Source organism: Eublepharis macularius, chromosome 8 (assembly GCF_028583425.1).
Source record: "Eublepharis macularius isolate TG4126 chromosome 8, MPM_Emac_v1.0, whole genome shotgun sequence".
Lineage (NCBI taxonomy): Eukaryota > Metazoa > Chordata > Lepidosauria > Squamata > Eublepharidae > Eublepharis > Eublepharis macularius.
Window position 1 is genome coordinate 10,576,706 of NC_072797.1, and position 26,211 is coordinate 10,602,916.

The 26,211-nt window shown below is 42.8% G+C and overlaps 1 protein-coding gene across 1 annotated transcript in view; it reads left to right on the plus strand.

Annotated features, from left to right (window-relative positions):
• The window catches only part of SETBP1 (SET binding protein 1), a 350,139-nt gene extending 326,544 nt beyond the window's left edge, over positions 1–23,595 (plus strand). The window contains exons 4-5 of the mRNA XM_054986466.1: positions 9,271–9,444; positions 16,572–23,595. Coding sequence (XP_054842441.1) covers positions 9,271–9,444; positions 16,572–17,110 — 713 coding nt within the window. The 3' untranslated portion in view covers positions 17,111–23,595. The remainder of the gene's footprint in view (positions 1–9,270; positions 9,445–16,571) is intronic.
• Positions 23,596–26,211: the final 2,616 nt, after the last annotated feature.

Consider the following 26,211-nt stretch of genomic DNA (forward strand, 5'->3'; position numbering starts at 1 on the left):
ACAAATTTTGTTAGTCTTATAGGTGCTACTGGAATCTTGCTGTTTTCTACTGCTACAGACAGACTAACACAGCTACCCATCTTGATCATTCTTAAATACCAGAGACTCGGGGTGAAACTGCACATTACCCAAGGAAGATGAGAATATACCTTGCAACATATTTTTAGCTGCAAAACATAGCTGGTGAGCTGGGTTAACAGTTAACAGCGGGGCTGTGATGCTGTGAGGGTAACTCTTTCCCTAATGCCATATTCCCAATCAAAGTCCTTGCTGGCAAGCTGAGTAGTGGATGTATACAGGCAAAAGTGTAGTGAGATCCAGGGCCATTTCCACACGTCCTTAAAATAGCGCAAGACTCACAGAATGCAGGAGGCGTCGTAGTGTGATTTCTGATGTAGGCGGTCACAAGGGCGCCACGAAAATGGCATCAGGACATGGTGACAGCAGAAGTCTCACAACGTAGCAGTTGGAGTGTTGGCCTAGGATCTAGGAGATGCAGGTTTGAATCTCTACTTTGCCATGGAAGCTTTCTGGGTAACCTTGAGCCAGTTGATTGCTCTGAGAGCCAAGCTACAAGTGACGCCTGACACAGGTTGGACACTTGTCAGCTTCCCTCAAGTTTTGATGGGAAATGTAGGCATCCTTGTTTTACAGCTTGGCTTTCCATTACAGCTGCAAGACCAGGATGCCTACATTTCCCATCAAAACTTGAGGGAAGCTGAGAAGTGTCCAATCTGTGTCAGGTGTCACTTGTAGCTTGGCTCTCAGCCTAAACAACAGAGTTTTTGTGAGGATAACATAGAGAAGATGAGAATGACGTGAGCTGCTTTGGGTTCTCTCTGGGAGGAAAGGCAGGATATAAATAAAGTAAATAAATAAATAAAGGCAGGATCCCGGCGTTTTCCGATTTGGCCTGATTGTAATCTGGAATGGGTAATTTCAGTCAAGAGGATAGAGAAGAGGAAGTTAAATGCCTCCTTGTCCAGCCTCATGTCCGTGATATGAATCCCTCCTCGTCACAGCTTTTGAGGGTCAAACAACCACATCAGGAGATTTAATCACGTATATTTCTAGCATATCGTGCTGCACGACCTTTACTAATAGTCTTTGAAGACATAACTTCTCTCCTGGTCCAAGTTCAGACAATGTAGGCATCACAGCGGCATGCTTCTTTACACATGGCACATCTGAAGAAGTGAGCTGTGACTCGCGAAAGCTCCTACCCTACCACAAATTTTGTTAGTCTTATAGATGTTATTGGACTCTTGCTCTTTTCTATGGCGCGTGACACATTCGTTCATTAATAAAATTTACCACGTGCGTTTGTCACCTCGGGAATCGACTGCAGCCGTTCTGTGATGGGTTTCCTGTGATGTTTGCTCTATACTACCAAGGAAGGGAGTTTTCAAGATTGACTAGCATAGAATTCTGATTCCAAACTGTTTGAAAGAATGGGGACTATCGAACCATTTGTTTCTGTGGTTCTCCTGTAATCATAGCCGCTTCTGCAACTTACTTCAGGAAGCTTGCAGTGATTTATGGGATACGTCCCCCCAGAGATATGGGGAAAGTTGTTCTTTAAAAAAAAATCCATTCTACCAGACAATGCAGATTAATATTTGGAATGATCGACACTCATGGAAAGTACTCGTGATAGATGTCATACCACCATCCAAGAACATGGTGAGTGTATCGTCTAGCCTTGGCTTTAGAAATCATGAGAATTAAAAACACAACACATCTGGACTTCTTTGCACTTGTCTTCAGACAGTTTATATATCATACCATGACGAAATGTGAGGTTTAAATGTCAACCAGGGTTTCTCTGGATTGTAACAAGAACCTTTGGCTGCACACAACACTTGGCTACAGAAGGGGGGATTTGAAATTCTGGAATGCCAGTTACCAATTGTGTGAAATCACTGGAAATCTAGAATTAACAAGCTCCTAGTAGAAGAATGTCTATGAAATATCGTACACATTATAACCATGGGATAAAAAAAAACTGTGATGGCTAGATAACAAAGATCAAGAGTTTTAAAGTAAACTGTATCTTTTCCCCTGTCAGTGTTTTCAGAGTTTATTATTGATTATTATATTAATTTGATATTATCATTTGTTACATGTATTTATTTAGAAAATGCATATGCCCCCTCTTCAGAGACCTTGTTTGCGATGGCTTAAATTAAAATAATATAAAATTATTCAAATAAATTCAAATAAATATAAAAATTCAAATACATTCAAATAAATAGAAAACAACAAGTCATTAAAAATACAAATAGCATAAAAACGACCCAGAAAAGAGGCCTGAGGTCAGAAGCAGACCATTAAAAAGCTGGTAAGATAAAAAAAATTCTTATTAAAATTGTGTTTTGATCTAAATCAAAGCAAAATAGTTGCAAGGAGAGCCTCGGGGAGGGGGGCATTCCAGAAGTGAGAGGTACTACCACAGGAAATGCCCTGTCTCTACTCGCCGCCTGTGTCACCTCTGAAGATGGGGGCACTGAGAGCAGGGCTTGAGAGGGAGATTTTAACGGATGGGCTGAATAGTATGGAAGGAGATGGTCCTTTAGGTACATTGGCACCAAGCCTTTTAGGACCTTAAACGTAAGAACCAGCACTTTGAATTATGCCCAGAAACAAACGGGTAACCAATGCGTATCTTTCTGCACAGGGACGATACATTCCCAGTAACCAACCGATTATAAGTAAGAAATCTTCATTGCATAATGCCCTTTTCTCCCCTGAATGTAAGTATTGGTAATCATGTTGCAATCTACACAATTTGTAGTTTTAAAAAAATCAGTTGTGCGGATGCACCAGAGATAGGGGTGCCATTCTCCTGCCCAGGGCAGGGGATCCCCTGCTCCCACCCTCCACCCGACTTACCTGATTGGCAGGGGGTGCACTTTCCGGGCCGCACAGCGCACTCTTGTGCCAACAACGTCCCGATTTGGGCCGAATCGCACCCCGCAGCAGGCCCGATTCAGGCTGAATCACCCTCGATTCGGCTCCTTGGTGAGCACAGGAGAGCTCCCAGGCTACCCCTTGACCCACACAATGACATCATTTCCCGGAAGTAATGTCATCACGCAAGCCAGGAGCACACGCAAAAAGAGACACAGCAAGGTAAGTGCTAGGCCCCTGATCTCCTGCTGGGTGAGTTGGGGGGCCTGGCAACCCTAACAGGAGGAGATTTGTACAGTTTTCTTAACCTGCCTCGTTGTTTACTACAATGTGTCCAGGAAGGAGTCTGGAAGGAGTCATATACACACGTCTCACCAAAAGGGTCCCCAGTCTTGTTGAGCCTGGAAGCACTTTTGGAATGCTGAGAACTGGGAGCGGGTGCCGAAATGCCTGCCGTGGGCTGCTGCCTCCATTAAGTAATATTGGAAGGTTGCAAGCCAAGCATCCTCAAACAGTTGACTGGAGGCGGCTGCTTCTGAATGGGTGCTCCCTGAACATGTAAAAGTGATGTTCCCTGGAGTTTCAGAAAACTCTCTTCCAGGGAGGTGCAGGGAAGCCAAGTTTGACTATGATCCTTTGGGAAGAATTGCATTGTCGAAGAAGCCAATGGTTGCCAGGAAACCCATCGGTGGGGTCCATGTAACCCATACGGACCACATTGCATAAAGCAAATGTTACTGGATGTGAATGCCCAAACATCCAAGCCCACAACCCTGTCTGTGGCTGGTATAGGATCAGTCTTAAACATTGCGATGCCACAGTTATCTTCCTTATCCTATCTAGGCTGCTGCCATACCCACAGAAGCCTGAGATTCAAAAGTATGGTGCTCGCCACTTGTTAAAAGTGGAGTTATTCAGAGGGGTGGCGCATGTTAGCTGGGGCAGAACCGGCGTTACTTTCAAATGAATAATTACTTCCTTTTGCTGCGTTTATCGAAAGTAATTACGTTCTCTCTTCTGAGCTATGGGGAAAACAGGCGTTGCTCTCAGTGATTCACTTCACATCATCCTTATTCTCTTTTTCATTCCCTTTTTGAAAAAAAAGGGGAATTTCCCAGATATGCTTTTTCTGAATCTTTATTCAAGATAGTAATCAAAATGCAAATAATCTGACCCAGTTAATGTTTTGAGGGGCATTATGTTGCAAATGCAAATTGAAAAGCGAGGGAGCGCAAAGGAGCCTTGCGTTGGAGGCCGGAGATGCATAGAAGTTGATAAGGATAAAGTCACAGATCTGTGCGGTTGGGAGGAACCAAAATGCAGAGCTCCTTCCAGGAACTAACCTCTGACAACATTGATGAAAATCCTTATAGACTTTCCTAACGGTTTTTCCGCTAGTTTTTCTAACCGTTTCCCACGTGTCCCTGTTTTATCCATCCTGATCTCATAAACACCAGCGCTAGATATAGCTAGAACCCGTTATCAGCTTATCTTAATGAATATTCTCCTTTTTCATTGAGAGATGGAAAATTGGGAAACATTTTGCCCTTAGCTAGACGCACTTCGCTGTGGCTTCTCGCTATGTGTCTGAACTTCTCAAAAGGTTAAGAATTTTCAGCATGAATCGTTTCTGGTTTTACCATGTTAATGCCCCCCTGCCCACAGGGCCTCCTCCTCCCAAACATGTCAGACCGTTTCTTTACAGCGACAACTTTTATTTAGTCGCTTTCAATGCGTTAGATTAGTTTCCTTTCATTTCTTCTTTTTCTTCATATCTTTTTCCCCACCATGTAACCGAGGCACACGTTTGCATTGATGATACATTGCCAAAAGAAGATCTCTCTTAACAGATTTGTCACTTTTCACTCTCAACTGCCCTCTCTCTGAAAGTGAAGGCGGACAGACATATTCCATAACTTTGCTTTTATTTTATTTTTATTTATTTCAAATTTCTATTCCGCCCTCTCCGCGAGCGGGCTCAGGGCGGATAACAACATATTAAAATACAACCTGCAATAAAAACAACATATTAAAATACAATAAAAATCCATACACATTTAAAACAGGATGGTGGACAGCCTTCACAGGGAGGGTTAAGATTTTATATACCCCCTTTTTTTTTTAGGCCGACGGGAGGCTCAGCCTCAGCCATGTGCCTGGTGGAACAACTCTGTCTTGCAGGCCCGGCGGAAGGATAGTAGGTCCTGCTGGGTCCTGATTTCAGCAAACAGAGTGTTCCACCAGGTGGGAGCCAGGACCAAAAAGTCCCTGGCTCTAGTTGAGGCTAGGCAGGCCTCCTTGGGGCCAGGGACCACCAACAGCTGTTTGTTCCCTGATCGGAGTGTCCTCCGGGGAATATATTTGTTTGTTGTTTTATTTGTTTGTTGTTTGTTTATAACATTTGTTGATTGTCTTTCTACCTTACAGCACTCAAGCGGGCTTAACCTTACTGCCCACTAAATATACATCATTATCATCAATTCCCTCCAAGCCATGTAAAATACATGGTCTAAAAACAGCATTCTAGATAAGACAACTTTATATTTACATGCTTACAGTAGAGAGAGAGGCACCATCTAGCTCCCAGGAGGCAGGTTGGTTGCCTCCAACTAGCATATTGATTGTTGCTGTCTTGTCTATTTTAATTTTTATAGTATACTGTTGTGCTGCTTGTTGATTTTAAATTGTTTTTAAAATGTAAGTTGTTATGAGTGTTTTTACTTGATGTAATCCGCCCTGGGTCTGCTTTTGCAGAGAGGGCGGAATAAAAGTAGAAAATAATAAATAAATAAAAATAATGCCCAACTCTTATGCCTGAGAGCGATCATTCAGCTGTTATGTTGATTCCTATTGCTCTGTGTCACTTTTTAATGGTCTTCTGGCCATCAGAAGCTATTGCGATGGGGATAAGGAACCCCAAAAGCTCCCACATTTCCCCTAAAAAGTTCTGCATGTGCCCCCCCCCCATATCTCTTGAGGGTGAAAGGGCCCTGTTAAGAATTACTGTAATAAAATGTAATAGGAGGGATTTTGACACATACTTTTTCAAACTACTTTTCCCCCTTTACACTATACACTTCAGCACAAGTTTTCTAGTTTAAACTCCAGACAAAGCAGCAAGCATCCCACCACTAAATGGCTTGCCAAAAACTGGCAAATAGTTCGGCTGTGGACCTCAGTCTACCCTTTGCTGATTCCTTCACTATACCTCTTGACAAAATCCAAGTGCAAAGGTCCTTCAGAAACTCTGGAGATAAAAAATGTTTGCATTTCAGCTGGACTCTGTGGTCTGCTGTGGGAGGGTATTTTTCATATTGGTTGAGTTTTCTGTCTTTCATTTTGTCTGGCTGCTTTTTGTAAGGTTCAGTGTCCCGTTATCTGGGCTGAGCCAACTGCAAGGGAAGAGGTGCTTTCCAAATCAGGCTGCAGTAAATTAGAAACAAAAGCCGAGCTGCAAAACGCCATGCCAGCGGCCCCGTGGAGAGCTAATGAGGAGCTGAAGGGTGGATGATATCTCCTTTGAAGTCGTTTGTCAAATTTGTAATGGCTCCCCAGGAGAACACTGTTCTTCAACGATTTGTGTGACCTTGCTAAACCCAGAGAGGTGGCAACCTGGTGTGTTCAACCCCCCCACACTTCTTCAGAGGAAACCATATAAAAATATTGAAAATATTGACTCCCCCTGAAGGCAGTAAGGCACACTCTGGTCTTTGACCTTTGAAGCCACATAAGATAGTCAATAAAAACCGGGTTGTTAGATGCTTGGGCCTGCCACTGATTTGGAGTTGGGAGTAGTTTAACCTTCAGCCAACATCGAAGTAACCACGGCAACAGGAAGTAGGCCTCTACATTCAAGGAGTCGGGATCCATAAATCAAGGGTCCCTAATGCAAACACTGTGTGCAGGTAGAGATTTTTTGAGAGGATAAGTGGTTCGTGAGGGATTACCTTTGAAAAAAATGGACCACTGTCCCTCGATATGGCAAAGGGCAGTTTTGCAGAGACCTCGGCTGTGGCGACAGGGAGCTGGGGGCTTGTTTTTTGGAGATTGGGGGGGAATAGTTTTATCAATAGAGGTCAAGAGGTGACAGCTGTTACTTTGCGTGGAGCTTTTTGTACAGGCTCTTCAGTTTAATTATCAACAGATGTTGAATCCAGGAGGTGGTTAGCTTTATTATAGTCTAAATATGCGAGCTCTTTCTCTCTTACACACATACACACAAACATATGTACGCATGCTGAAATTGTTTCCATGTTTAAAATGCTGGCACAGTTCTAATTTGGGGTATGTTTTTGCCTGTGCTTAATGCCATTTTAGAATCATAGGGTTGGAAGGTACATCCAGGGTCATCTAGTCCAACCCCCTGCTCAATGCAGGAAATTCACAACTACCTCCACACACACACACACACACACACACAGTGACCTCTGCTCCATGCCAAGAAGATGGCAAAACACCCATCAGGATCCCTAGGCAAACTGGCCTGGGGAAAATTACTTTCTGACCTCAGAGTGGTGATCGGCATTACCCTGGGCATTTAAGAAGGGGCTGCAAGAATGAAGCACTGATGTAGCCCTTCCTGCCCTCCCTCTCGTGATCTGCCCAGGTTCACAGAATCAGCATTGCTGTCAGGTGGCCATCTAGCCTCTGCTTAAAAACCTCGAAAGAAGGAAAGCCCACCACCTCCCAAGGAAGCCTGTTCCACTGAGGGACCGCTCTAACTGACTGCTCTAACTGAACCAAACTGTCTTGTTTGGTTCACAGTGCAGTCTGCTTTGTTATTTGAAACCTAGGCACAAAAGCTGCTGGACTCAACTCTGTTGGGTCTGGGTCTCTGCACTCTGCTTATTAATAGCAATACAGAAATGGTTTGCATACGGACTTTGGACACTCATGTAGAGAGATGCTTGAAATGGCGCATTAAAGCAGAAAGGGAGGTTGTACAGATCTTTCCCCATTAGGGTTGCCAATCAACCAGTTTTTTACCAGTATAGCCAATAAAACCATGTTTCATCAGGAACCAGTTCTGTGAGTAAAACCGTGCATATCTTGTGAGTAAAATGCATTGTCTTTATTGGAGTCCAGTAACACCTTAAAGACCAACAAGATTTCCACGGCATAAGCTTTCGAGAGTCAATGCTTCCTTTGTCAGATACGAATAGGAATGGAGTTTCCTAAGCTCTTATATCCCAGTCAGAGGTTGGGAGAGGTGTTGCAAAGAAAGGAGTCGGTTTACAATAAAAAGCCTACAAAAAGATGATGATTTATAACATTAGACATGGGCTGATTCCGCACACGTTGGATAATTCACTTTCAAAGCACTTTATCAATTGTTTGAGGTGGATTTTTTGTTCTGCACATGAAAAAATCCATTCCAAATGATCTATAAAGAGGATTGGAAGTGGATTATTCAATGTATGCGGAATCAATCATGGTATAGAGAAAATAGAATTTTTTATCCCTCTCCCGTAATACTAGAACTCAGGGGCACCAAATGAAATTGATAGACAATAAGAGTTAAGATAGACACATCTTTACGAGTAATTAAATTGCGGGATTCCCTACCAGTGTATCTAGTGATGAACACAAGCATAGAAGACTTTAAAAGGGGATTAGACACATTCGTGGAGGAAATATCCATCAGTGACTTCTAACAATAACTAAATCGAAACTTCACATCCAGAGGAAGCAAATCTCTAAATGCCAGAGGGCAGAGGAGGCAACCTCAAGAGGGTCAGCCTTGGCCTCTGTTCCGTGTTCGTTGACCTTCCAGCGCAACTGGCTGATTACTGTGTGAAACAGATTTGTAGACTAGATGCACCGCTGATCTGATTCAACAGGGCTCCTCTTAAGTCACTTCATGACTTGGGGATCATATACAGAACCAGCCAATGTACCTAGTGGAGTAGTTATCAGTTGCATTGCTGGTGTAGTAGGACTTTCTGTGTTGTGCTATCTGTACATTGAGGTCTCTGCTGGAGGGTTAACGGCTAGACTATAATGATATTCTTGTCGGTTCTCGTCTTTGTAATTGTAGGATAGATACAAGGGTGGAGAGAGGGACATGAGAAAACAACTCCAAATAGAGATGTGATTAGAATCTTTCCTCATATATTGTCTTAAAAATAGACTCGTGAGGCAATAATGTGCTGGCTTGGAGTCAATGTTTATGTGATGTCCTAAGGCAAAATGAACGAAACCCAATAAAAAGAAATTCATAATCCTTAGAAGCACATTTACAAGCAGGGAATGCTGGGAAGGTCGGCTTCCTTTTGATTCTCAGCAGGGCATTTCACACAGATGAGTTTTTTGTTTCCCTCCCCGTTAATAATTACCCTTGTTTATCTTTTCCTTCTCCAGGAATTGCCAGTTCCCACCTAAAAGTGGACCAGATTTCTCTTCATCATAAAAACGAAGGTTCGGCTTCTGCTGTGATGATGACCCGCCGAAAACCACCAGCTCTCGACGGCGTTTCAATGACCTCGACTCCAGTATTATCTCACCTACCATCAACAGCAGCATCCTCGGAAGCAGGTAACTTGAGTGACGATTAGCTCCTTTGGGTTGCAAAGCAAACGGAAATGTGCCCGGAAAAAAAAATTAAGCAACCGTAGCTGAAGTATCTACCATTGTGTGCTCATCAGAGAAGGGTGAAGACCTTGTGCAGCAATGGTGGCCCATCCTCCTCCACCAGTAGATGGGCAGTTAGAGAAGCTTAATGAAAAGACTAAGGGTGTAGTACAGACTACGCAACAGGTGGAGGATGTGCAGGAAACCCAGAAGTATCACTGTCATCCAATAACCCGACAAAGGAGAGGGAAGGACAGAGTCCCTGGGTGGCCTGTTAGAGCAAAGTCCCGATTGACTTATTAACATGAGATTAAAGTTTGTCTAGAATGTGAAGGGTGGAGAAGATTCACCCAGTGCATCCCAAGTATGACCAAGGAAACCTGAATGCAAATCTCCACTTCTGCCCTAAAGCTTCCCAGGTGATCTATAGCCAGTCATTCTCTCTCAACTTAATATGCCTCGCAGGGTGGTTGTGAGGATAAAATGGAGGATAACATGCAATTTCCGTTAGGTCAAGCTGAGAAGCTAAGCAGGGTCAGCTCTGTTTAGCACTTGGATGGGAGACCACCAAGAAAGTCCAGGGTCACTGCGCAGAGGCAGGCAATGCCAACTCACCTTGGTTTGTCTGCTGCCTTGAAAACTCTACGGGGTCACCATAAGTCGGCTATGACTTGAGGGCACCTTCCACCGCCAGGTTTGAGGCAGGAACGTAAGGAAAGCTGGATCAAACTGAAGGCCCATCTAGTCTAGCTTCTTTCATACAGTGGCCAACCAGATGCCCTGCCAAAATCCCACAAGTCGGGTACAGAGTCCAAAGCTGGCTACTGACTTGGCTCACCCCAGAAGCTGGTATCCGGAAAAGCAATGTAGAAGTCTTGACAAGGCAATGAGGCTTCTAGTGGGAACAGAAGCACTCAAAAGAACAAGTTGAAGAGCTAATCTAAGGACAATTTAATCATCTGTAAAACTGAGAAGGGCGCTCCCGTGTTTCGTTTTGTTTTTCCAATTCAGAAGAAGGGCGTACCTCGCAGCGCTGCTTACGTCTAATTAAAACTGCTGTCTGTCACCCAGATGTGGAGGTACTTTATTGAAAACTGAAGGAGCCTCCGTTAATGAGGCTAGTGTTGTGGATATCCTGTAATTAATTGAAAATGCTTTGGGGGGGGCGGGTTGTGATTCAAACCAAATGGACAGCTCGAGGCCAGCTATTGAGCCAGCCGAACCATCTGCAGGCTTTCACTCAGATCCCTTTCACTCCCACCCACCCCCTCCTCCCCCGTAGCTGTTCCCTGCAACATGTGTGGCATGAGTTGTGGCATTCACACAAGCACTTCAGGACTTGGCTGGTTGCCTTCAGCCCATAACTTGCCAGATTGATTGGGCTGTGTGAATCACTTCCTTAGAATAAAGGGAGATGGTGTCTTTGGTTAAACTACATGGTGTCACGCAGAAGAAGATATATCTTGGTCAGGAATGGCTCCAGGGTTTGGGTAAAGAGTTCGCAGGGACCCCTCTCTGGGCCTTGCTCACACCCTCATTCCCTCCTACTCATCCTCATGCCTCCTACCTGCCTATGTGTCCTTCTCCGTCTGCTTATGACACCATCCAGCACCCATGCTTACAGCCACCCTTTTCACCCTCACCCCTTTCCCTGGTGATAGATCAAGATGGGCAGCCGTGTTAGTCTGTCTGTTGCAGTAGAAAAGAGCAAGAGTCCAGCAGCACCTATAAGACTAACAAAGTTTGTGGTAGGTATGAGCTTTCGTGAGCCACAGCTCGCTTCTTCACCTGTAAGACTAACAAAATTTGTACTAGGGTATGAGCTTAGTCTTATAGGTGCTACTGGACTCCAGTTCTTTTCTACCTTTTCCCTGGTGGCACTGAGAAGTGTGTACCGCTGGGAGCATGGGTGGTAGAGTGCTAGCAAGTGAGTGGCGGAGGGGTAGGCAGCAATAAGCTTATGACAGACCCCACCCCTTCACTCCCCAACTATGAAGCAGATTTTCACAACAGAATTCAAGTTTGCGCATCTCTGCGGTTTTAAGGTTCTTTTGTGTCCCACTTTCATAAGCAGTTATAATTTTGGCTTTTTAGCCCAGCTCAGAAACTTGATGGGGGGGAAGCAGGAGCCCTCTCCCTCAGCATTGGAATAATAATAATAATAATAATAATAATAATAATAATAATAATAATAATAGTGTTATTATTATCCCCACAATACAGCTGGGGCTGAGAGGAGTGGCTTACCCAAGGCCACCTACTGAGCTCATGGCAGGAGTGGGATTCAAAGCAATAGAGAGATGATTCACAGCCGAACCATTTAACCACTGTGCTACAGCAGCACCAGAGATTGTATAACGTTCAAAAGAAACAACTACTTTATTGAACAGGCAGGAATGGAATAAGGGCAGTCAGAGAATGAACGAGCTGAGGTAAAATTGTTGATAGAACAGAATACTCTTTAAGTAATAGGCAAAATAGTTTTCTCGCAGCTTAGTTTCTGTGTTCTTAATACTTGATTGTATGAGGTGTTTGATTTAATACTTTGATTACAGCAACAAGGTTCCTTAACAGAGTTCCCTTTAACAACTCCTGACATGAGTTCAAAACTGTCTTCACAACAGACCCAGGGTCCTCCTCAGAGCCAACCCCCCTTTAGAAACTGGGCAGGAATTAATCTTCTTCTCCTAAGAAAATATAACCCTTCTTCACTTGGCTTTTTTTGTTATGCCTGAGTAGTTGGCGTTTATTGGACTTTTTTTAATAATAAATTTATTACATATTAACTTAAAACATAACCATACAAAACCCAAAATACAACAATTCCTAAGGAGTTCCATACATCTAGAAATTCAATAGTTCTTGGCTTGAAAGGGAATTTCCACTTATTACACAATCACTCTTTGCCAAAAACACACACACATACCAGTTTTATGGTGTCTGTGTCAAGTGGGCTTCAGCTTATGCGGGAACTTCTACTAAGAATTCTTAACTAGAATTCTTCTTCTGGAAAGTAATGTTACAGATGGAGCAAAAGATTTCTTTTCCCTCCCTCCAGCGGGGAACCTTCCCTGTCAGACTCACTCACAAACTTTTTCTCAAAAGAAAATCCTGTCAGCAACTGTCAACCTGAAGGCTGGTTCTCACTGGCCAATCCAAGAGGAGGGAGCAGCCTGTCAATCAAGCTGTCATTCCAGGCAGTTGATAACTTCTTCCCTTCCAGGTCTCTGATTTCTGCACTTAGGAAACCTTCTTTCGAGTGCATTCCACCACAGGGCCCTCCTTGGACCCTGGCAGCTGCCCCACCTCAGGTATGGTGATGCTGGCTCTGAGCATCTCCAATCAAAGTCTCAAGCAGCAGTAATGGAGAAGAACCTTCTCTGTCACCTCAGAGCATAACTGCCAGCCAGAGTAGACAGTAATGTGCTAAATGAACCAGCCGTCTGACTCAATATAAGGCAGTTCATTATGCGAAAGCTGAATCTTTGCACTCTGTTGCTTTGAACTGCAGTTGCCCCCAGTCAACTAGACATTGGGACCATTGTCTGAATCCTTTTCTGGACCTACTTTGGTGCTATCCTGGGTTTCTTGGCATTTTGGAGAAAGAGGCAACCAGGCAAACCCTGTGGGGCTCCTTCCATCCAAGCGAAATACGTTATGGTCCTGTGCATACCAATGATGTGCACAGTTATGGGGCGGTTGCCATGGCAGGAGAAGGAATGGGATTGGTGGATAGACGGTGGTGGAGAACAAAAGCAGTGAGGCTATGAGAGAAATTGTCTTTCCGAAATTGATGTCTGTCTGGAAACAGATGCTTTTTCTAGAACTCTTGTTGAGCCAATGGTCATTTTTTGATGAAGTTCTTCAGGTGGGATGAAGAATGTGTTGGTGGGTGAATGAACCTATGAAGAACTTTTGATTTCCTGGAGATATGCTAACAATAAAACAGCTTGCTTGCATGCTTGCTTGCTTGCTTGCTTGCTTGCTTGCTTGCTTGCTTGCTTGCTTGCTTGCTTGCTTGATTTATTTATTTATTTATTTATTTATTTATTTATTTATTTATTTATTTATTTATTTATTTATTTATTTATTTATTTATTTATTTATTGCATTTCTAGACTGCCCACTTCGTCAAACAGGCTCAAGGCGGTGTAACAGCATACAAATTTTACATGTTACAAATTTTATATATATATATATTGTACCTCTGGATACTACGTTCTGGGAGGCAACAGCAGCCAAACACCCTGGATCAGTGGCTGAGCATCTATTTTGCTCCACATGAAATCCTGGAAAGCCACTGCCAGACTAGAGAAGGATGTCCATGCTAGACCAGTGGTCCAACTCTGTACAAGACAAATTCATGTGTTCATGTGCAGGTGGCATATATACTTTTCCCCTCCAACTTTTTATCTCAGCACAGCCCTGTAAGGTAGGGTAGGTTGAGAGAAAGTGATTGATTCAAGGTCACCCAGTGAGCCTTATGGCCCAGTGGTGGATTTGAACTCATGTCTCCTAGACTTTGGCCCAACACTCTATCTGCTACAGCAACTCGGCTTCCACAGGTACAAGTGCAAGAATTCCCAATGTCTCTCCTAAGGATGGAGTGTGTCTTATGTAAGGGATTTTTTGTTTGTTTATAATTAATGAAAGCCAGACTTCGGAAGGCTGGACATGAAGATCTTTACTTACATGAGAGAATATGTCTGTGTTTTGTTGATGACTCACTCCTGCTTCTTGTATTGTAATCTGGGTTTGTTTAAACAAGTCCTTTTCAGAGGCCAAGGATCGTGGCAGCACATAAGCCAATTACGTTGAAAACAAAAAGGAAAATTAAAGACAACAGTAATGAGTTTTGATGCTAGTCTTTTAATATGAAACTTTCAAGAACTGTGAGTTTGCGTGTGTGGTGTTTTTTCCATCAGGTACTCACATTATCTCTTAAAAAGACTCCAAGGCAACTTTTATTCTTTCTAGTATGAATTAGATTGCTACCCATTAATCTAGCCAGTGGTCGATAAATGAACCCTTCTAGAAATCTTGGCTGCCCTCAACACTTCAAGGACAGCTTGAACAGGAAGGTGCAAATTAATGTTGCAAACTGCCATGAAATGAGGTCGACTTAGAGGGAAATGTTTTTATCCTTTACTGGAATCGAAGCCTAAACTTTAGTTGTTGTTCTCCTCATTTCACAAGATGGATATATCCAGAAGTGACAAAAAGGGTAGTTCTAGGAATCACCAGAAATTCTATGGTAAAACTCTACGGTTTTACCATAGAATTTCCATTAATTCCTAGAGCTAGCCTAAAACCCAGGGGTGTCTTGGTGATGTTGCACCCACCACCCTGTTCCCACTCCCAGCTCTCCCACCCTTTGCCATCACTGCCACAGGGGCTTACAAGATGTGTGTGCAGAGAACTTGTCCTACTTGCTGAGTGATACAGTCTTTCTGCAGTTTAGCAGACATGGCAGGGGGTGTGTATCTCTGCTGTTAGTCACTTTTGTACTTTTTGACTGCCATTTTCCACAATGAAAAGGTCCGACTTTTATGTGACTTAATGGGTTGTGCTGTTTTATACCTAGGCTGGGTTTTTATGCTGGGTTTTTAATTGTTAACAACTTTTATTGTATTTTGTTTTTATTAATTTATAATTTGTAAGCCACCTTGAGCAGGTTCTGTGGAGATCCCCCAGCTTTAGATGTCCCAGACAGCATAAGGTCCCTTTCAAGTAGAATCAGAAGCTATACCATACCTTTCTAGGAATTGGCCAAAACTCTATGGTAAAACCATAGATTCTGGCAGCTCCTGGAGAGGACTGACATAGGATTGCAACTTTGCTCACAACTAACTTTAGCTAGGTTTAGGGATGGGAGACTTTCCTGTGTTCTCGTCATTGATTGTTACAGCTAGAGTGTCTGCCTTGCATTTTGCATTAGGCTCAATAATAATAAATGAAAACAACATTTGATTAATACACTGTCCTTCAGGCCAACTTAACGCCCACTTAGAGTGGTTTACAAAGTATGTTATTATTATCCTTGTGACAATCACTCTCAAAGCCGAGAGAGCTCCAAGAAGCTGTGACTGACCCAAGGTCACCCAGCTGGCTTCAAGTGGAGGAGTGGAGAATCAAACCTGGTTCTCCATATTAGAGTCCTGCCACTCTTAACCATTACACCAAACTGGCTGTCTCCTCTTATTATTTATGTAGAGTTGGAGTAATAGCCAGGATCTCAGCCACATGTACCGTGCCCCAGTGGAAAATGCTTACAACCATGACCATTTCCTCACAGCTTACCTGTGCTCGTAACGTCCCGGTAGATCGCGCAAAAAATGCAGAAGATCGTGTTTCCTCGCGCGAGAATTGCGCGATGTCACACGACGTCGTACAAATCTCGCGCAAGGAAACGTGATCTTCCGCATTTTTTGTGCGATCTACCAGGACGTTATGAGCACAGGTAAGCCATGTGAAAACGGCCCATGTTGGGACTTTGCTGGAAGGGGGTGCAAAACACCACCTATGGACCATTGGTTCCTGGCCACCTTCTGCTATTAAGATAGCTTTGTAAAGATGTGGTTGGTTTTATATTTTATGTATGTTGGTACTTGAACTTTTGTAAGCCGTTTCAGTTAGTATTTGAAAGTTCAGGGTATTAATTCGTTGTAGAGATTGTATAGTTTCAAACTGTATCTCTACAAGAAAGAGACGAGACGGTTCGTGTTGCAAGAATTCATGCCTTATAAGTGGATTGTGCCCAACTTTATTAGAAAGCAAAAACATATCTTGTTGGTATGTTGCTAATTTCCATTCGTTAATTCAGTCTACTAAGGCAATATTAATGGCATACTAACAGACACAGTATACTAATGGCTGTTCTACTGTGACTGTATTTGTAATAAATAATTCTGAAATATTTCTGTTACTCTGTATTATGTGCAGTTTTCTATCTTTCCACCATTATTCATACTCTTCAGTCTCAGGGAATCTTTATATCACCCTGCATTAATAATATTTCAGCAGCTATTTTGAAGACCTCCCTATTCATTTGATTTCAAAATGCAGTAATCATTTTTTCTCTCGCCCTGCAGCCATCTCGCCGTTAAAGAAACGTTTCAAGCGCCGCGAAATCGAAGCAATCCAGTGCGAGGTGCGCAAGATGTGCAACTACACCAAGATTCTCTCCACCAAGAAGAACTTGGATCACGTGAACAAAATCCTGAAAGCCAAGCGGCTGCAGAGACAATCAAAGACAGGCAATAACTTTGTCAAAAAGAGGAGAGGGCGTCCCCGCAAGCAGCCTCTCTCTTTTGATGAAGACTCCAGAGACCAAATGCCCGTTTTGGAGAAATGCGTCGACCTTCCTTGCAAACGAGGTCAAAGATTCACGCTGAACCCTTTAATATTGGAACAAGCAGCCAGTCAAGATACAATCACGGCCACCATTGAGGCCGTAATACATATGGCCCGAGAGACAACGCAGCCTCCCCCTCCTCCTCCACCACCTCCACGGACAGCTAGAGTTGGAAAAAGGAAAAACAAATCACAGCATGCCGAGGAGGAGGAGGATGAAGTGAAGGTGAAGCGGCACCGGAAAACTAGAGGAAGCGAAAGCGAAAGCCTTCCTTAGTTGCAGATGTGGCCAATCATTGGACAGCGCCAGATGGTTAGTGCCCTGGGACCACGGCCCGAGCGCAGAATTCGGCAGGTCTGCTCGTCACCTTCCACAGCATCAGACTTGCTCTGCATTTCAGTAGCACAGCAGCCATTAAGAGTTAAGATAGGAATGACCAGTAATAATTACAATAATGACAAATCTTTGGCATTAGCTCTTAAGTTGGTAATGGGAGAGGGTGCGGAGAGAGGGTTTTTTTCCCCCCCGAAAAACTATCTATCGACTTTGCAGAGTTTCTGATCCAAATTGGTGTTGTGGTACTTGTGTCTTCAAGGAGAAGGGGGTTCACTCAAAGTCACTAGAGATTCTTACACAGCGGGGACTGACAATAGCCTTATGAGAATTGTCAACGTCATTCTAAACAGAGGGCCTTGTCTCTTTAACAGATGAGATTGCAAAGGATAAAGGGACAGGGACAGCTTATCCGAATGATGCAGTACCATGCTAGGAAAAGTCACGTTCATTGAAAGTTCTCCCTACCGCATTGATTTTAAAGACACAAGAACCTCCGCCAGTAAAAACGTTGGCAGTCCTCAGAATGGAAATTACAATTGAACGTTTGCTTTTCAACAACGAAAAGAGAGAGTGTATAAATCCCTCAGCTGTGCTCCTGGTTTTAATCTGCTTTGACAATGTTTGACTTTTATTTTATAGGGGCGTTTTAGAAACATTTGCCAGGTTAAGGGCAACTGGATCCCAAAAGGTCTGAACTAGTTTGGAATCTTACCATTTTCCTCCTTTGCCTCAATAAATTTGATGCAAATAAGCAAATGGTGAGTGCAGTAGGCAACACTACCAAAACTCTGCTTTACTAAGGAAACAGCACTCTCCTAGAAAGCCACAGAAATAGCTTAATATTTCACATCAAAAGCAAAAGCCAATCTTTCACTGACATATAAAGCCTTCCAACACAGTGACTTGGCATTCCCATTGGTGATATTAGCAAGGGTTTACCAATGCCTGCAAAAAAAAAATTCCAAAAAGGCCAAGTCAGTAGGAAACTCGGGTGCAAAAATATTTGCAGGATTGGATCCAAGCAGTGTAGCAATGCCTTGACTTCTTTATTTAAATAAAGACAACAGCAAACACAGTTAAAAGAATAATCCACACAGAAAATGAAAACAGAATAAAGCAAAATGATGTCATATCTTGGCAAGTATTTAAATTAAGATAACAGAATAAGTGTTCTTATCTAAAATAATAATAATAATAATCAAGACGTTCAAAGGGTATCACCACTGCGGTTGTATTCATGCCACTTTGGACAATTTTTTTCCAAGATGTGGTTGCCTTAATAAACTGAAAAAGTAATTTTTTTCTTTTGTATATAATGTAATTATAAAAAAGAAGGAAATCAGTCTGCATGGACACAAACTGTGTGTGACAAATTGTCTTTTTTAAATCGTCAGTTTCAATTGTCCAGTTCAAATTCAAAGTGTACTTTTAGCCACCAGTATTTTTTTAAGCTTGGATATATATATCTGTATCTGAAGCATTTCCTTAGCCAAAACAAGAATAATAGGTAGTAGTATTATTTTGACTGAAGCTTAAACGATTTAACAGAAATGCAAAGATTTTAAAAGAATGTATTACTACATTGCAGTAATAATACTTTCTTTCAAAGTGAATCTCAAATCACTTGTTGTAATTTAAAACAGGTACTAAACAGATTTCTTTCCTTTGCTCGATTAATTTATTCCAAGTTTCCTTGCATTGATGCATAAGGAGGGCGTGATTTAGTCATTTGAAAATCTGCTCTGATAAAAATTCCCATTATTGATACAATCTGCAGAGCATTACAAAAAACAAACCTAACCCTACACCTTCATTCTCACGTATTTCTTTCCTGTGACTGATTTCCAAGTTAAATAAATTGTACAGCACATTGGGCCATGCAGAATCCCAAACTAAAAACCAAATCCATGTAATACCTTTTATTACGACCGACCAAATTGACCCAAAACATCGAGCAAGCTTTCGAGCTCTCCAGAACTCTTCATCAGGCTGGACGTTACAAAATTTAAAAAGAGAGAAGGGTAGAAAGCAGATTTTTTTTTCAGACCACGATATTATGGTCTCATCTTGCTTGCGTCATTTGAGGAATGCAATTTGGCAATTAGCTTAGCTTTATTGCTGGCGTGGAGTCTCCTTACAGCATGTTCTCTGGGAAGCAGGATATGGTCAATGTTGTTCACTCTTTGTTCTCAGAAAACACCCCAAGAAAAATCCTCCCAAGTTGCCGTTAAGACCAGTCCCTGATTTGATGCATGTGCGCCAGTGTGTGCCCCAACTTCCACCCCGCAAGGGGTGACCCATTCTCATCATTGCTGGGAAATACTACATGGACATCCCCTTTTTACATATGTATTGAAATTTACCAAAGGAATAGGCTAGCTTCTGTCCACTGAGCACGCTTATGCTCACTTTGAATGCAATGCCGTGTTACTCATCTCCCGTCAAAATGAATATAGGATACACGGGATAATTGTGTAGGTATTTGCTGCTACAGTAGGCTTCTAACCAGTTACAGATATCTAAGGGTCAGTTCAGTATTACCCATGACATGGGAGCCACTTTGTGTGATCTGGTCACATGTCACTCTGATAAAATACAAACCGTGTTGGCTAGGCACAATGATATGACTCTTGATTCGGCTTGGTCTGCTGCAGAAGAGCAAGAGTCGGGTCCAGTGGCACCTTAAAGACCATTTAGATTTCCAGGGTATGAGCATTTGAAAGTCAATGCTCCCTTCACTTTCCAGTCCACATTGCCCAGTAGGCCCAACCATCCATCATAGAATCATAGGGTTGGAAGGTCAAAGAGTCCATCATGAGCCTCGCAAAGCTCGTATTGGTTTGTAGTTCTTGACCTTTGTGGCATTTAAGTCATGAGGAACGGCTTTATCTCCCACTTGCCATTTTGCACATGGTAGCTTCCTAATGCATTTACTCAAAGGAAAATGTTTACCTAACTGGTCATTCATAGCCAAGCTACGAGTGACTTTTTTCACGTGGAGAACACTTCATTGTTTTCTCAAGTTTTCCTGGGAACTGAATTCCGAGTATCCTTCCCTTTTGCAAATCGTTCCTCCAGTCACAAGCCTGCTGGACAAGAGGGCTCTCAACGATCGTTTGGGGGCGGGCAGCTGCTACTTTCTCCCTGGGTGTCCTGCTCCTGGGGAGCTTCACCAACACGGCAGCTTTCTCCAGAGCAGCAGGCTTGTGACTGGAGGAACGATTTGCAAAAGCTGCTGCTGCCGCTGGTTTTCTCTGGCTCTTCAGGCAGCGATTCTAATAGAGAGGGGAAGGACACTCGGACTTCAGTTCCCAGGAAAACTTGAGAAAACAATCAAGTGTTCTCCACATGAAAAAAGTCACTTGTAGCTTGGGTCTCAGCCAAGCCGCATACCATAACGTATGGCAAACCTGCCATGAACTGTGTCTCATCAAGCAAAGTTGTGCAGTCTAGCAGCCATGTACTTGTAAAGTGCGTCCTGTTTTCACAGTTCAGGGCAGGAGGGGGAAAATAGGTTTATTGAACCCTGATGGAATGCCTATTTGATAGCAAGCAGACCCGTCCAGCATCTTTCAGTGTTATAATTCTGTGACCTCCACATGACAAGGCTTTTCAATGCAACTGTTGATTGCAACCAAAAGTTAAACATAATGCATGCAACAACATGCATGCATGTGCTTCAAACATGTATTGCACAAGAACAGGGAAATGGGGTTGGCCAGGTATACAGAAGGAAACAGACATAAGTTTGCCACTGCATGATGTCTGAAATAACATCATTCTTCTAAAACAAAATATTCCTCTCTGAGATTAGACACTACAAATCTAGCTTTCTCTTCTTTAGCGATGCACCAAGAGGGCTGTAAACACATAAAGTAACACTACAGCAACAACCTGGTGCATACTTGCTGGATAGTAAGCCCCATTAAAAACAGTGTGATTTACTTCTAAGTTAGCATGCATTGAATCATGCTGCAAAACTCCAATACCTTTGAACCCCATTAGAGGTACATAAAGCTGCCATATACCGAGTCAAACAATTATAGTGCGATCCTATACAGTTATTCCAATCTAAGCCCATTGATTTCAGTGGGCTTAGACTGGGGTAACTCTGTTTAGGATTGCACTGTTAGTCTGTCATGGTCAGAATTAACCGATCTCCAGAATCTCAGCTAGAGATCTTTCACATCAGCAAGTATGTTGACATGACACCGTGTGCTTTCTCTGCCACTGAGAAACGGCCCTTCTTCTTAGTTTAATGAAATCTGAACTTTGTTAGCCCCTATGATAAAAGGTCCCAACTTCAGTCTCCAGTATCTCCAGGTAAAAGGATTATGTAGTAGAATAATGTGAAAGACCTTCACCTGAGGCCTTGGAGATCCACTGCCAGTTTGAGAGTCTCTCTACACGAGAGGCCTCAGTGCATGTTCATCAAGTGTAGGGAGATGCAACGTTAGCCAGGAAGGGTAGTTTAAAAAGACAGAGCCAGCAGTGATCACTCCTCAGAGGGTTTGTTAATTTCATCACCTCCCCGAAGGCTCTGTCAATTTCACCTCTCTAGTCTAAAACTGTGTGGGATCGCAACCAGAGGGCAGTGAGGAATTGCAATGGGCTGGAGCTGCCTTCCAGAACTGGGCTTGGACCTGGAGAGGGTATAATGGGCTGAAGTTTCCCTTCTGGCATTTCAAAGCCGCCTCCCACAGCTCCAGCGTGTAGCAAAACCTTTGCCCTGCCACCAGCTCTGTCTTTTCAAACTACCCTTCCCAGCTCCCATTGCATCTCCCAACACTTGTTCTTCATGTATCAGAGACTCTTTGGCTAACCAGTAAGACACCACAATATTTCACTAATAGTCTGGCTCAGTAGCTGATGAGAAAAATCTCTGAGATCCCGAAGAGTGACTGCAAGTCTGGGTAGACAATACTGACCTCGAGGTCTGATTCAGTATAGGGCAGCTTCATACCTAGAGTCTCCACCTGATCTGTCTGCTGGCCAGAATTAGTATCTCTACATGAGACGTCTCGATGCGTGTTTGTCAGTTGTTTGGAGACCCAATATTAGCCTGGAAGTGTAGTTTAAAAAAACAGAGCCAGTGGAGATCGCTCCTCAGAGGGTTTATTAATTTCATCTTTGCCTGTCAATTTCACCTCTCTCCAATCTACAACTGTGTGGGATGGCAACCAGACGGTAGTGAGGAATAGAAATGGGCTGGAGCTGCCTTCCAGAGCCAGGCTTGGACCTGGAGAGGTCCTAATAGGCTGAAGTTTCCCTACTGGCATTTCACATCCCCCTCCCACAGCTCCAGTGTATAGCGAAGCCTCTGCCCTGCCACTGGCTCTGTCATTTTAAACTACCCTTCCCAGCTAACATTGCATCTCCCGACACGTGTTCTTCACATATCAGATGTCTCGTGAAAAGAGACTCTGAGTGGCCAGTACTGATCTGACTTAATATATGGCAGCGGAAGAGAAAGAATATTGTGCTTTGAGATACACTGAAGCCATTGGCTTCAAGCTGGATTCGTCCCCCTGCCCCGCCCCTGCCAAGAATCATGGTAAGCCACACAAGATAGATTTCTGCTTTTCCATAAAAAAACCTTGCAAATAAAACATCCGATGAGTGATGCAGCACCACAATCCACGATTGGCTGTTTGACCAACAGCTGACACACACTGTATTGATTTGTGCTTGAAGGGAAAGATTAGCAAACTAAATCACATGAAGCAAACTGATGCTGTAAGACGGCAACTGAAATGTGTCTTTCGCATGTCATGTAACCTACCTATAAAAGCTGCCGACAGAATAAAATTATAAAAGAATGTATTACATGCACATTGTCAAGAATTTAATTTTAATGGCTCAAGGTATTATGCAAGAATACAAAAAAAAAACCCACCCCTTTCCTCTCTGTCTCTCTCCCTCTTAGATTTAGTTGAGGAAATGTTTAAATTCTCAAAATATACTCATCGGAACCAACTGTAGTTAAATCATTAGGTAAACGAGTGGTAAGTATCTTGTCTTGACTCAAATCCACGTCAACAACATATTGAGAGGCCTCTTCCACACGATGAACTCCCTTGCTGGATCAGGGTAGTTGTTTTCTTAGAATTAATATATTAATGTACCAGTGGAACGTTAATATGTTATATAATCCCTCTATATTACATTGACACCATGTTTCTTGCAGTTGGTACGGAGAAGGGTGCCGCAGAAACCAATTGCAACAAAAGCATCAGAGAAACACACAAAAATAAACGTTGTAATGATTGACCTTCGACAGTTTGCTCTAAAAACTTTTTCACTGCTTGCGTTTTGGACCATTACAGTAACCATAGACTTAGAGATGCTGTGAGCTACAACCTTTCCCACTCTAAAATTTAATCAGTTTGGGTAGAACACTTGGGCCGATTCCAGACGGCCCTCTGCAATCCAAAATGTTGCGCGTTGTCGCGCGTCATTGCGCGGAAAACGCAAAATATTGCGTTTTCTCGCGCGAGTTTTGCGTGAGGTCACGCAAAACTCGCGCAAGAAAACGTGATATTTCGCGTTTTCCGCGCGATGACGCGCGACAATGTGCAACGTTTTGGATTGCAGAGGGCCGTCTGGAATCGGCCATGGACCCACCAAAGCTGCCATGTACCGAATCAGACCTTTGGTTCCTCAAGGTCAGTATTGTCTACTGTGGCTGGCAGCAGCTCTTTAAAGTCTCAGGTGGAGGTCTTTCACATCACCTGCCACCTGACCCTTTTAAAGTTAAATGCTGGGGATCGAACTTGGGACTTTTGGCAGAGGAAACCAATATTCCGTCACTTAGCCATGGCCTCTCAATCGACATCAGGAGCCATGATCCTTTCAAAATCTGTATTCTGGTGAGCACATACTCTTTGGTTCTCCATGGGAACATCTTCCAGAGCACGACCTATTGCTGACGTGCAGATTAGAATATATTTCTTGGGTTTATGCCTCCCCCCCCCCAGAACAAAAAGTAAGGTGCAACCGTAACTTCTGACTCGCCCCAAATTCTAAACCGGCATACCTGTTAGCAACCACTGGCATAATATTATTAGTTGAAGCCTTGTAATTACAGGCATGACTGCAAGTTGTTAGATAGCGCAGCAAGTCTTTGGATCGGGCTCATTCATTAGAAGCACATTTCAGCCAAGGAAAGGAGGGGGGAAATTTAAAGCAAAGGAGCTGCCAATTTTGTCAATGTGAAAAAGGTACAATCCCCTGTCGATTGGGTTGTTTATTTTTTTTAAATAATAATAATAACGAATGCACACCGAGTGTTAAATATGTAAATATTTCAAAAAAAAATTTAAAAAACTACAAAAACGAATGGGGCACAAGATTGTTCTATAAGTCGTGCTGGCTACTTTTTAGTTTGTACTCATACGTGGTTTTTAAAAACCTTTTTTAACGTGTAATTTGCATGTTCTCCTTTGATTGTATGTATACATATTTTAGAGCAAAAAAAATGTATTTGTATTTTATTGAATATAGAAGCGAGACAAAAAAAACTTGTACATTTGTTTGAAATGTTCTTTTTGTAACGGTTTTTATTCATGAAGCATTTTTGTACATTTAAAAAAAATGGATACGGACTTGCTGTTATTTGAGGGTTAGGTACATCTGGCATGCGAAAATGTCATGCTCTTTCATGGTTTTTAGATGTTGGTTTTTAAACATTTTTTTTCTAAAAGGAAAGCTCCCGTTTTCGCTACCAAATCAGGTTAGCACAGTATAGAGCACTTAACTATTAAAAAAAAATACCAGAAAAAGGAAAAAAAAGTTAATCCTATTCATATGTTATTCATTGTGTGAAATTAAAGGAATTCAATTCAGTCTACTATGAGTTGTGAATTCTTTTGTCTTATTTTCCATCTGGTTCACATCACCGAGGAGTTTAATGGCTTGGGGGATACAAATGCATGCATGCACTCACCAGCTCTCTTTTGTGGTCATGGATAAATCTAGGCTTTAGTTCTTTCTTTTTTTTAAAGGTCTTTAAAAATGAAATTTTTTATTGCTAAGTAATGTGAGCTTGATTCTTCGACAAGGGTTGGAAATCTGGAAAAGTACTGGGTTCAGAAGCGATCCTGCTCCTTTATCCCCTATGCCTCCTCATTTGCTGGCATACCAGTATGCACATAGTTGGCCATGAATTCAAGCATCAAGCGATAGCTTGCATGTTTAAATCAAACAGTGTCTTGCCAAAGCAGCTAGGGCTCAACACAAAACTGCCTTATACCAAGTCACACCATTGGTCCATCTTGGGGAATATGATGCACTCTTATTAGCAGTGCTCCCCCAAGGATCTTAGAATTAGAGGCGGGCACAAATCGAAATACAAACCGAAGTTAATCACGAACCAGGCCAGTTAGTGGTTCACAAACCGGTGGTTCGTGGGAACTCATTTCTCACAAACCATGATGAATTTTAGCCAGTTTGTTGGGTTCATATTTTGGTTCGTCAAGACAACCATATTTTGGCTCGTCAAGACAGCTTGGCGCTGATCAATCAGTCTCCTAGGCAACAGGGGGATGGGCTCTCTGCAGACCGGCAAGTGACGTTTTCATGAACTGAATAACCCAGTTCGTGAACCAGGGCAAGTTCGTGAAAATTCGCGGTTTGTGAAACTCAACGAACCACAAACCACACGGTTTGGAATTTTCCCAGTTCATGCTCATCTCTACTTAGGATCTTAGCAGAGATTATTTTAACTAGAGTTTCTGGGACATTCTACATGCAAAGCATGCCCTCTACCAATACGACACATGTTAATTTTACAACAACCCTCTGCTTTTGTAATGGAAGTAAAGGTTTACTCTCAAGAAATCAAGAAAGTGCTAACCCCACAGACACAGAGGAAGAAAACTATGCCCTCTGCAATAAAAGCACAGAGAGAGGTTAACTCTTACTGATCAGAGCCTGTGCAGGGTAGTGGTTAGAATGTCGTGAGAAGATCAAGGAAGTCCAAGTTTGAATCCCTGCTCTGCCATGGAAGACCGATGGCTGACTTTGACCCAATCACACACACT